Source organism: Neomonachus schauinslandi, chromosome 3, assembly GCF_002201575.2.
Source record: "Neomonachus schauinslandi chromosome 3, ASM220157v2, whole genome shotgun sequence".
Taxonomy (NCBI): Eukaryota; Metazoa; Chordata; class Mammalia; order Carnivora; family Phocidae; genus Neomonachus; species Neomonachus schauinslandi.
This window is the reverse complement of record NC_058405.1, coordinates 14904264-14917524: the sequence shown is the minus strand read 5'-3', so window position 1 is coordinate 14917524 and position 13261 is coordinate 14904264. Positions and strand designations below refer to the sequence as shown.

The 13261-nt window shown below is 43.5% G+C and overlaps 1 protein-coding gene across 2 annotated transcripts in view; it reads right to left on the bottom strand.

Annotated features, from left to right (window-relative positions):
- The window catches only part of DZIP1 (DAZ interacting zinc finger protein 1), a 46595-nt gene extending 33595 nt beyond the window's left edge, over positions 1 to 13000 (bottom strand). For both annotated transcript variants that reach the window (XM_021695967.2, XM_044913140.1), the window contains exons 1-5: positions 12965 to 13000; positions 12300 to 12857; positions 5561 to 5645; positions 2732 to 2856; positions 458 to 619 (exon numbers count right to left, since the gene is read on the bottom strand). In XM_021695967.2, coding sequence (XP_021551642.1) covers positions 458 to 619; positions 2732 to 2856; positions 5561 to 5645; positions 12300 to 12857; positions 12965 to 13000 — 966 coding nt within the window. The remainder of the gene's footprint in view (positions 1 to 457; positions 620 to 2731; positions 2857 to 5560; positions 5646 to 12299; positions 12858 to 12964) is intronic.
- Positions 13001 to 13261: the final 261 nt, after the last annotated feature.

The window sequence follows — 13261 nt, the reverse complement described above, 5'->3', positions numbered from 1 at the left end:
GCCCCTCAAATGTATCAAGTGTTCTTCACATGCATTTGGGGCTAAAGCTCCCATTCTCAAAGATGCAACTTTGCTGACTTGCTCTGTCTTCTGCATGTCTCGAGCTCCCTCAGCACTCTTGGGAGGAGGGCTGTCTAGGCACAATAAAGTAATGTCTAGATCTGGGGCCATAATGCCATTCTAACACCACTTCTCAAGGCAACAACCCTACCAATACTATGAGGACTTTTTATTTTTTAAAGATTTTATTTATTTATTTGACAGAGAGAGACACAGCAAGAGAGGGAACACAAGCAGGGGGAGTGGGAGAGGGAGAAGCAGGCTTCCCACGGAGCAGGGAGCCTGATGCGGGGCTCGATCCCAGGACCCTGGGATCATGACCTTAGTCGAAGGCAGACACTCAATGACTGAGCCACCCAGGCGCCCCACTCTGAGGACTTTTTGGCTTAATACTTACATATTCTAATGCTGAATTCTTGGAAGTCAATTCTTTAAACTCTTTCATAAACATTTCCTTGACTTTTTCCATTTCGCCAACTAGTTTCTCCTTTTCTTCTTCTTTCCATCTATCAAATAACTTCAGAAATTCTTCCTCTTTTGTTTTTTGCATTTCATATTCCTGAAATTATTTTAATGCATGGCTTTAAAAGTTCTGATACGAAACAAATATGCAAAAATTTTAAATACATGGACATAGCTTCACCTCCAATGTGGCAGCTAGTACTGTGTGTATAAGTTAGGTTTACAATCACACTTCATATAATGGCCAAGCACACAGTGGTTTTTCCAAACCAAAAACAGCACACAGCATCCTTTTGTCCTTACACCTCTTAAAATACAAACACAGAAGCCCAAAGTCTCAAGAATTCTGTGATCTATGAACTTGCAGAGTAGATATGCAACAATATGTAAAATGTAAAAATACTTTAAAAGAAAATGTCTGTTGAGCAGAAGAACCATTCTCAATACTGTAACAATTTGGATAGAATAGCCCCATCTCACCCCCCCCAAAACACAAATTCATATTCATACAAGCTAAATTCAAAGTCTAGTCAATCAGCCTTTGATTTCTCAATGACCCTCACTTTTTGTTTTTTTTTTTACCTAACTGGGCACTTAACACGATAAATAAACTCAGTCTGACAAACACACAGAACACTGCACCCAACAACACCAGAACATAAATGCACATGGAAGATTCACCAGGATAGACCATATGTTACATCATAAAAGATTCTCAATACATTTTAAAAGATTGAAATCATGCTAAGTGTATTCCCAACCACAAGAGAATGAAGCCAGAAATCAGTAACAAAAGAAAAACTGGAAAACTCATGAATACTTGAAAATTGAACAACGTACTCTTAAGCAATCAATGGGCCAACGAAAAACTCACTAGGGAAAATAGAAAATACTTTGAGATGAATGAAAATTAAAACACAACATACTGAAAAAAAGAAAAAAGAAAGAAACAGAGAAGCCAAAGCAGTGCTCAGAGGGAAATTTATAGCTGTAAATGCCTATGTTAAAAAAAAAAAAATCTCAAGAGACAAAGAAGGTTATTATATAATAATAAGGACGCCAATCATCAAGAAGACATAAGAATTGTAAATATTTATGTATTCAACATTGCCATACCCAAATTTATAAAGTATATACTAACAAAACAAAAAGGAGATATAAACAGCAACACTGTAATCGTAGGGGACTTTAATACCCCACTCTCAACAATGAATAGGTCATCCGGACACAAAATCAATATGAACAACACTATGTACCAAACGGACCCAATAGACATATACTATCCAATGGCAATAGAATGCCCATTCTTCTCAGTGCACATGGAACATTCTCCAGGATAGATTATACATTAGGTCACAAAACAAGATTCAAGAAGACTAAAATTATGTCAAGTATCTTTTCTGACCACAATGGTTTGAAACTAGAAATCAGTAACGGAAGAAAATTGGAAAATTTACAAATACATGGAAATTAAACAATACATTCCCGAACAACCAATGGATCAAAGAAAGAGTCAAAAGGGAAGTCAAAAATATCTTGAGATAAATGAAAATGGAAACACAACATACCAAAACGTAGGGGATGCAGCAACAGCAGTTCTAAGAGGAAAATTTACAGCTAAAAACGCCTACATTGAGAAAAAAAGAAAGATCTCAAATAAACAATCTAACTTTACACCTCAAGATCTAGAAAAAAAAAAAAACTGCTCAAAGTCAGCAGAAGGAAATATAAAGATCAGAGCAGAAATAATAAAACAGAGAACAGAAAAACAATAGAAAAGATGAACAAAACTAAGAGGGTTTTTTTTTAAAGATAAACAAAATTGTCAAACTCTTAGCTAGACTAACCGAAAAAGGACTCAAATAAATTATAAAGAAAAGAGGAGACATTATAACTGACACTATGGAATTACAAAGGATCATAATAGCCTACTATGTACAGTTATATGCCAACAAACTGGACAATCTCAAAGAAATGGATAAATTCCTAGAAACAGATCAAACTACCAAGACTGAATCATGGAAAAAAATAGAAAATCTGAACAGACCAACCAATAATGAGTAAGGACATTGAATCAGTAATCAAACACCTCCCAACAAAGAAAAGCCCAGGACCAGATGGCTTCACTGGTGAATTCCACCAAACATTTCAAAGGAGTTCACACCCGTCCTTCCCACCATACCACCATTTTCAGAACTCAGCCCCCTACCTTAGAGAACCTGACAGCGTGGGCGTGCTGTGCAGCCTCCAGCTGAGACCTGGTGAGCTGCAGCTGCTCCTTCAGCATATCAATCTCACTCTGGAGCTTATCAGTCTGTGCCTTTTTCTTATAGTCTGTTGCAACAGAAATACGCCATTAAAATACCACCTCTTCTGAAACCTATCTGAAAACTTATGGGGTACGGTCTTACTGATAAGACAAAGACAAAGGAAAGTGCTCTGACTTTGGGATACTATTACTTTTTCATGCCACACGAGCCAAGTTTTGCTCGGTAGTGTTTACTTAGGGGATGCTGAATTACTTGTAGCAGATTATTTCAGCCACTGTGTTGGATTATCCTCCAGAGACAGTGTGAGAGCCCATTCAGGGAACCATAATGGTGACAAGGAATAATCCTGGGCTCTTGTTGGGGATGCCAGTCTCGAGTAGAGAAAGGAAGCCCTGGCTTCCACTACAGGTACCGCCATATTGGAAATCGCTATTGTCACTGTCCTTCTGGCTCCCACCACGCTCTCCTGAGAACCCCATCAGTGCTCAGACAAGCAGAGATTGGCATTCAAAATGCAAACTGGGGCCATATGCTGTCCACGGGGCCAAAACGAGGTACCGAAAGGTTGTAAAAGGAAGCAACAAGTGAAGGGAAGGTACTTATTATGTACATGTACTTACATGAAGATGTGCACATGACTGAATGGATATACATGTGTCTGTGAGTGTAGACATGAAAGGTATGGAAACCAAAGTAGAAAGTCAGAATCTCAAAGATGACCTGAAGAAATAATACTCATTTCAGAGTCTGAAATACTCTCTGAAACGAGTATGAGATAGAATAAGATACTGAAACAGAAGAGAAAGAAGGTCAGTTTCACAATGAAGAATGGTAGTTTCATTAAAATACTTAATCTTCCCAATTTCTCCAATATACTGCTAAATTCTTTCAGTGGTCCATGACTTACAAATGGAATTTTCGGCTGTTCATATTGTTTATACAAAGCTTAGCTGTTTCCGACATAAGTCTCTTTGTCTGAAATAGGCAGGAATGGAAACAGACTGGCCCAAAAAGGAGACTGAAGCAAGCACTTATTAACAAGCTAGGAGCACACACATTGAGATGCTAAAAGCATTTAAGACCATAATGAGAACTTCTGTGGATTACCGGTCTGTAGGCAATCGGCAGAATGCTTTGTCTGCTGATGGAGAAATAAGGCCTGGCATTTATTTTCCCTTAAGAACACTGAGATAACAGGAAACCTGCTTCCTTGATAAGCCACAGAACCCCTTCCCTCTCTTGCTTCTTTAATTTCCCCCTCTATACCTCAGGACCCAAAAAAACCTTCGTATCTCCCACATCAAAGGAAACAAAAATTTTCCCTTGGTTCCACATTTCCCTCCAGACAATGCCTCATGTCTCTGCTGTCCTTCCCAGGACATGTTACTGGCCATTTGCTCACCTGATTCTCAGCTCGGCTCCCTCCCTTTGGGCTTCTGTCCCCACCAATGCACTGAAGCTGCTACGTCAAGGTCAACAGCAGCCACTGTGACAGCAATAATCAATTCTTGGTCCTCATCTTACTCTGTGCCTCAGGAACTTTCAATAAACTGACCACTGGGATCCCTCCTGAAACCCCCGTTTCCCTTGGTTTCCATAACAACACACTCCCCCGGTCTCCCTTTGCCTCCATAACTATTTCTCACTGCCCTCGGCTGTTCTTCCTGAGCTCCTCACGTTGGGAGAACCTCAGGGCTGGCCCTCAGCCATCTTCCCTTCCCTATCTAGGTGAGCTCATCCAGCCCAGCTCTGCTAAGGACTCCTGGATTTCTCTCTCCAGCCTGGGCCTCTCCCTTGACCCCCAGACCGCCCACATCTCCACTTGGATGGCGACTGTATGTGTGACTTAAGTTTACCCTGACCAACACGAACTCTCATTCTCTTTCCTTCCTCAATCCGCTTCCGCCCATATGTCCCCATCTGAGAAGACATCACCGCCATTCACCCAAACGTAGAGGACAAAAACCCAGGATTGTCTTTCTTTACCTCTTGCTCTCACGCCAAGTCACGCCTCTGCGGGCTCTGCGTGGAACATGTCCGCTCCATCTTCGCTTCTCTGATCTTCCCTGGTACTGTCCCGGTTCTGCTGCCATGTCACTCACCTGGGCTACTCTGGCAGCCCCCCTCACACTTCCACTGCTTCCACCACTGCCGCTATGCTCTCCACCAGGAGCTACCCACATTCCTGGCCGGGGGGGCCTTCAAGGTCCCGTGACCCAGCCTCCTCCCCTCCAACGCCCCGCACACTACTGCCTTGCTCCCTCTACTCTGCTAACCTATCTGTTCCTCAAACACACCGTGCTGCCTCCCCCCCCCCCCCCCCCCCCCCATCCAGAGCGCCCTGTGCCTGGGATATTCTTTTCCCAGATTTTCCCCAGGCTGGGACCTCCTCATTATTCTGGTCTCCGATCAAATAGCGAAGCCTTTGCTGACCACCTCCAGCCCATTCTCCTGTTTTATTTCCTTTGTTGCATCTGCCACCGTTTGAAAAGAACCACTCATTTATTTGTGTACCTTCTCCGCCCTTCCTAATAGAACGTTAAGCCTCCAGAGGGCAGAACTTGGTCTGTTTCGCTTGCACCTGTATCCCCAGGCCTGGTGCCTGGGGGCACGTAGTAGGGGCACAAGATTTACTTAATGAGTGAACAAAGACTATGATACTTTCTTTTCAAAGGACGGAGAGATGCACCGGACCATGTTTCACTAAACAAAAAAAGAAAAAGGTACCCAAAGGAAAACGGCTCTTTGAAGTTGAGCTTGTGACTTACCGAGATGAGAATCTTCGGGGTGGCGGCGCTGAATGTGACTTTGTAGAAAAGCTTGGTTCATAAAGGCCTTGTCACAGAAATGGCACTGAAGAAGAGAGAGCAACAAATCTAAGGGTCTGTAATGAGCGTCCCCCCCACCTAAGTTCAATTAAAATTGGGGTACCTAAAGCACCACCTCCTGGGAATTTTCCACCCCGGTAGGGGACACTAAAAGCAGGACTAGAAAGACAACTATAAACCAGGGTGTTGTCCCCAGACAGTGAAAGCTATCTTTTGGCAGCTAAGGTGGCCCATCCTGGTGCTTGCAGGAACCCCTGATGCTGTTCCCATTAGACAGGTGGTTCCTAGCCTGTCACCAACTTGCTCGGGACACTCCAGCCATGCTGGTCTTTTTGTCTCTCAAGCCGACCAACTTCAGCCTCTGCATTGGCTTGTGCCCCGCCTGAATCTTCCCCAGACCTTCTCCGCTGGCTCCTTCTTGACAGGCAGGAGTCTTCCGTGGAGCATCTTCCACACTGGGGAGGAATGGCGCGTCCTCAACCAGACCTTTGCGCGCGGTCCTCCTGCCAGTCACCGTCTCATCCTGCTACCTTACTGTCAACATTGCAACATCTCACCCATTACTATTTCCACATGGACACACTTCACTTGTTTATTGTCTCCTGCCCAGCGCCTCTCGGTTCCAGAACGTCATAGTCCTGACAGCATGGGCTCTTGTCTATCTTATTCATAGCATTATCCCCAGAGCCCAGCATTAATAAATGACTGAACACATGCTTAGAAATATTTAGCTTCCTAAAATGAATTTTACTGAAAAAAAAATCAGTTCTACCAATATCTCCATTTTCCACTTTAATACTGATTCAAATTTTTTTTTTTTAAAGATTTTATCTATTCATTTGACAGAGAGAGACACAGCGAGAGAGGGAACACAAGCAGGGGGAGTGGGAGAGGGAGAAGCAGGCTTCCCGCTGAGCAGGGAGCCTGATGTGGGGCTCGATCCCAGGACCCTGGGATCATGACCTGAGCCGAAGGCAGACGCTTAACGACTGAGCCACCCAGGCGTCCCACACTGATTCAAATTTTAAGCAAAAATTCAACTTGCTTCATCTATACCTTCATCCCTGGATTACCCTGAATTAAACCATGGATATTATATATTTTCATTTGTTAGTATTTCAGACTCTATCTCTAAAAGGACTTGCTGCTTTTAACACAATCATAATATTATTATTCCACCTCTTAAAATGTGAAAATTAATTCCTTAATATCAACACATTAAAAATATTATTTTTCTCCAATATTTCACACAATGTCTTAGAAAAAAAATTTACAGTTTGTCTTGAATCAGGATCCAAATAAGGCCATATCCTGCAACGGCTTATCACGCCTCTCAACTCTCTTCTGATCTGTAAGTTGACCCTCCAGCTCTCTTTTTCCTTGCAATTCATTTGCCGAAGAAACGGAACATGTGTCCTGCAGAGTTTCTCCCAGTTTGGATTTTGCAGTTTCATCCCCATTGTGCTATTCACATGTTCTACTCATGCACAGTATTGCCTTACTCTGAATCAGGAGACCTGCATGGCAAGTTCACATTCTCTTTCCCAGAAAACCTACAGTATGGCATATTTCTTGGCGTTGCATTTCAGGGAACGTTGAACGTATCTTTCCAGCCTTCTCTGCTGCTGCTGACTGCTTGGGTTTCCTCATAGTCCTTTACGGACTGCCCTGACTCAGGTGTCAGGGTGGGCTGTAAGGCCATGCACAGCATTGGAGAAAGGAAAGGATGAAGAAACCTAGAATGTGTGGCTTTTAATTTCTAAAAATGGAAAATAGATATTTTAATTATTTGAATAATACAGAAAAGCCAGGAGCTCAGGGTAAGAAGGGGTTCCTACTCCCAAAAGAAAAGCCTGACATTTTGACTGCATCAGGATGAAAAACTTCTGGGGCGCCTGGGTGGCTCAGTCGGTTAAGTGTCTCCCTTTGGCTCAGGTCATGATCCCAGGGTTCTGGGATTGAGCCTCATGTCGGGGCTCCCTGCTCAATGGGGAGTCTGCTTCTCCCTCTCCCTCTGCCCCTCCCCCCCACTCATGCTCTCTCTCTGCACGCTCTCTCTCAAATAAATAAATAAATAAATAAAATCTTTAAGATAAAAATTAAAAAAAGATGAAAAACTTTTATATGAAAAAGACATCAAAACAAAGTTAGAAGACTTTCAGTTTCTGAATATGCAGGTAAGGAGCTTGAAATTTGCCACCCCCTCCTAACAATAAGTAAAAAGCTGAACAGACTAAAAAAATCAACAACTCTTCTTGAATCCATAAGAAAAGAGAAGACACAGGGCAAACCACCACCTCCAAGCTTGTAGAGAAAGACATTGTACCGGAAGTCCTTGCCAATGTAATACAGCAAGAAAAGGAAATAACAAATATACAGACTAGGACGGAAGACACAGAATTTTCTTTGTTTTCAGATGACACTAATGTCTATGTAGGAAATCCAAAAGAACTGACCAAAAAAAAAAAAAAAAAAACCTAGAACTAATAACGAGGTATAGCAAAGTTGGACATAAGGGTAATATGCTAAAGTCAACATTCCTATATTCCAGTACTGAAAAAGTGGAATTTGAAATAAAAACCACACCACCATTTACATTAGCACCCCCAAAAATGAGTACTTAGGTATGAATCCAACAAAATATGTACAAGCTCTATATGAGGAAAGCTTTGAAGTCTGAAGACTAAATCAAAGGAGAACTAAATAAGTGAACATCCATGTTAATGGATAAGAAGACTCAATATTGTCAAGATATCAATTCTCCCTAATTTGATCTATAGATTCAAAGCAATCCCAATCCAAATCCCAGCAAGTGATTTGTGAATAGCAACAAACTGATTCTAAAGTTTGTTAAAAGACCCAGAATAGCCAATATGGCATTGAAGGAAAAGGACAAAGTTGGATGACTTGTGCTACTCAACTTTAAGACTCACTAGATAAAGCTAGAGTAATCAAGACAGTATACTATTATCTAAAGAATAGACAAACAGATCAATGGAGCAGAAGAGAGAGCCCAGAAACAAACCCATATAAATCTCATCATCTGATCTTTGACAAAGGAGCGAAAACAATACAATGGAACAAAGATAATTTATTCAACAATGGTGCTGGAACAACTAGACATCCACGTGCAAAAGAATGAACGTCGACACAGACTTCCCATCCTTCACAAAGTTTAACTCAAAATGGATCACAAACCTAAATGTAAAATGCGAAACTATAAAACTCCTAAAAAATAACATAGGAGAAAACCTAGATGACCTTGGTGATGCCTTTTTATTTTATTCTTTTTAAAGATTTTACTTATTTGTGAGAAAGAGATAGAGAGCGAGAAAGAGTGCACACAAGCAGGGGAAGTGGCAGGCAGAGGGAAAAGCAGGCTCCCCGCTGAGCAGGTTGGTTGGGGGTGTGGGGAATGAATTAGGTCACAGCGTTATCAGATGCATATTTTAACCTATGTCTCTCTGACTGCAAAATGCATGCTTTTTCTATCCCCAACACTCATGTCCAACTCCAAGACACTGAAAAACTGCAACCAGGGTCAGAAATTCACTGATAGATTCCGAAATCTGCCTGTCGTGCTAAAGCATGGAGAGGAATCTAAGTCTTCCAGCTATGAGAACAAAAGGTCTTCTTAGAATGAGTCTAAGTCCTGTTATGATCCACTGGTATCTTTAAATTTTTAATTAAAAAAATAATTTGATAGGGCGCCTGGGTGGCTCAGTCGTTAAGCGTCTGCCTTTGGCTCAGGTCATGATCCCAGAGTCCTGGGATCGAGCCCCACATCGGGCTCCCTGCCCCGCGGGAAGCCTGCTTCTCCCTCTCCTACTCCCCCTGCTTGTGTTCCCTCTCTGGCTGTCTTTCTCTCTGTCAAATAAATAAAAAACCTTTAAAAAAAATAATTTGATAGCTAGATCACTGGTACACACTGGCCTTCACCCATGGCCATGAGACTTCCCCAGCTGTTGGAGGTCTCTAAACACAAATTAATGACTGCTGGCTAAGCTATTTCAACAAAATCAATTGTCTTCCTGTAAACTTTATCATAGGCCAAATATCCCCAAACACAGGAACCTCGAAGTTGAAATAATTGTAACACCATGGAACCCCAGGTAGTTTATGTGCCAACTTTTCTTAGCGGCAGTCTTGACGTCCCCTCCCTGAATCACTGATTCTCACTGCAACTGCTTGCTATTCAGCTCCTAGGAAAGGTGCGAGGACTCGCAGAGATCACGGGTAGCCACAGCTCACCACCAAGAGAAGTCAACATGCACACGTCAGATGAGACGTTTACGGAGACTTCCTTATGCCACACATGCATTATCTCATGGAATTCTCAGAATAGGCCTACTGCTATGGTACCTACTGCTAATGTTCTCATTTTCCAGATGAGGAAAAGGAGGTCTAGGTGTTACATGACTTGCATGGTGGAATAGTTAGGATTCAAACCACAGAGTCTAACTCTGGAACTGTCACCCTAAAGCACTCAACTGCTTAAAGACTCCATCAAGAGATAATGGTAAGCCACCAAAAACAGCAGAGTGTATTTATACTACACTGAGTAGGAAAAAGTGGTCTGATCACCTCTATCTTTTCATGGTCACACCTGGGCACGCCATACACCTGACATTTTCATTCAGGGAGTCTGCTGAGTGGCCGAGTTGGCAGGTGTCACTCACTTGATAAAAATGAGCCATTACCTTTATTCGTGTATATCATTCACACTTTAAAATCTTTGCTGACTGCTATTTCTATGGTAACTAAAAGAATGAAAAAAATGTTCGTAAGTCTAAAATTTCTCTATGTTATAGGTTTTAACATTTCACTGATTACTACCAAAGCTAAAATATTTTTTTTTAAGATTCATTTATTTATTTGAGAGAGAAAGAGAGTGAGAGAGAGTGTGCACACGCTCAGGCACGCACCAGGTAGGAACAGAGGGAAAGAGAATCTCAAGCAGACTCCCCGCTGAGCGCAGAGCCTGATGCAGGGCTCAATCTCACGATCCCTGAGATCACGACCCGAGCCAAAACAAAGAGTAGGGTGCTCAAACAAGCCACTCAAGCGCCCAAGCTAAACTATTTTTAATGTCTAAATAGAATCCATTCTATTCAATGTATAATAAATATATTTATAAAAGGCCATATCAGCACTATTTATAAATATGTAGTTTCTAAATGGCATTTATGAAACAAATAGGCAATCAGCAACATCAGGTGTTATTTGAGGATTATACCTCAGGGTTGTGTATGCAAGGCTAAACACTAAGGCTTTCTAACAGTATTCTCTCCTAACTGTTCACCTATCTTAAGTACACTTCTCCCAAGGCTCCTGTTGGGTTAGTCCTAAGCACTATGAACCACACCATTAGTGTCTATGGCCAGTCCTCTGCAATCACCAGTCCCTAAGTCCACTGAGGCTTTTTTTTTTTTTTTAAATAAACTCTACTCCCAGCATGGGGCTGGAACTCACGACCCCAAGATCAAGAGTCGCATGCTCTACCAACTGAACCAGCCAGGCGTCCCATTCACTGAGGCCTTTTTACTCATATTTAGCTAAAGTGACTACAATATAAGGGAATGAAATCAATCTTGTCAGCCTGTTGCTTACTTTAATATCTTTATCAAAGATATCTTTATCTTTATCAAACATTGTTGATACTCTAATCATTAAAAAAATAAGTACATTGATTTGTTATACTCAAAAATTACAATATTTATCTTGAGCTCAATGTCTAACCCATAATAGAGATTAAAAGCAGAAAAGTAAGAGGTTTTATTTTTATTTTTATTTTTTTTTAAGATTTTATTTATTTATTTGAGAGAGAGAGAACGAGAGACAGAGAGCAGGAGAGGGAGGAGGGTCAGAGGGAGGAGAAGCAGACTCCCCTCCAAGCAGGGAGCCCAATGCGGGACTCGATCCCGGGACCCCAGGATCATGACCTGAGCCGAAGGCAGACGCTTAACCATCTGAGCCACCCAGGCGCCCAAAGAGGTTTTATTTTTTTAAAATACTGTTGTTTTAGTAATAAAATATATTTTAAATACTACCTGTTCAGTTAAAACACACTGTTGTCCTATATCACTAATACTGTTATATTAGGCAGTGTTCTTGTTCTTAGGAAATATACACACTGAAATATTCAGGAGTCTGAAACTTACTGTCAAATGGTTCAAAAATAATAGTACGTATATAGAGACTGAGGAAATAAATGAAATGTGGCAAATTTAATAACTGGAGAATCTGGGTGAGGGGTTTATGAAGTTCTTTGCATTATTCTTACAACCCTTCTCTAAGTTTGAAAATATTTTGAAATAAAACCCCCACAAATTTAACCATACCACATCATCTGGGGCAGACCTCAACAATTTGTACATGGTTTATTTTTCATTACATCACGCGGAGAAGGACGCGGTTTCTTAAACAACCAGCATTTAGATGGCTTCAATAAAGCACTGCGGACATTGTTTAATTATTAATTATTAATCCTGTGGTCTTCTATGGAAGGTGATGAACCATGTCACCTGTTGGTTACAATGACTATTTTGCTTAACTATTGGGAAAAAAGGCGGGGGGGGGGGGCGGAGCAGTGATCTAGGAAAGGATTCTGGATATCCTGGCTGGTGGGGACCAAAAGTTTTACTGGATTATGAATTAGAATCACAACGCAGGGTCCCACCTGGTAATAGCTGGCTTTGGCCTCGATCATCAGCTGCTGGGTCGAGATCATCTTTTTCCTGCGTTTACACTCTTCCTTGAGTAACTTAATCTCCCCAGCCTGCTTGGCGAGGAGCTTCTTGTTCTGCTCACCCTCAGCCATGCTCAGGCGGAGGCGCTCCTCCAGGTTGTGCAACTGCGACGTGAGGAACTCCTGGGAGTGCAGCAGGTACTCGATGGTGAGCTGCGCCAGGCGGATGAGCTTCAGCAGCACCGGGTCCACCCCCGACTGGCAGTGCGGGCACTTCTCGTCCTCCAGCTTGCAGAAGGTGATGTTCATGATGTTCTCCTGCAGCGTCAGCACGTCCACGGCCCCCGCCACCTTGTCCACGTCGATGGCGCTCAGCCGCCGCCAGTCCACGCTCTCCAGCCGCGGCCGGAACTGGAAGAAGGGCAGGGGGCCCGACGCCGCGCTGTGGGGGGCACTGGCCATCGCGGATCGCGCGGCCGAGGCAGCTGCGGGGCCGTCGGGACCCTCCAGGCTGCTGGCGAGCGGGTAGTAGACGTGCTTCTGGAAGGGCTGCGGGAAGGAGACAGCGTGGTGGTGGTGGGGGAGCTGGGAGTCCCGGGGAGTCGCGGCCGCCGCCAGCCCCGCATCCCCAGGCAGCCCGATCTCCCCGCTCTTACCATGCTTGGAAGCAAATCCGCCGCCTCCGCTGGCATCCGAGGAGCGGGCAGTCCCGTCTACCCTGCCCGGGCCGCCGCCGCCCCACCCCTCGGGAGCCGGAGATGGCAGGGTCTCCGGCGGCGGCGGCCTAAGGTCCGGGCGTCCAGGCCGTTGCTATGGCAGCGCCCCCGCCTGGACCTGGAGCGAAGGGCGCGCCTGCCCGGGAGCGGTCAGCGTGCGCCCAGGGCCCTGCGGGACCAGAGAAGACCTCGTGGGCGAGCGCGTCCACCCGGAGAGGGCATCTCCTGGGCGCTGGT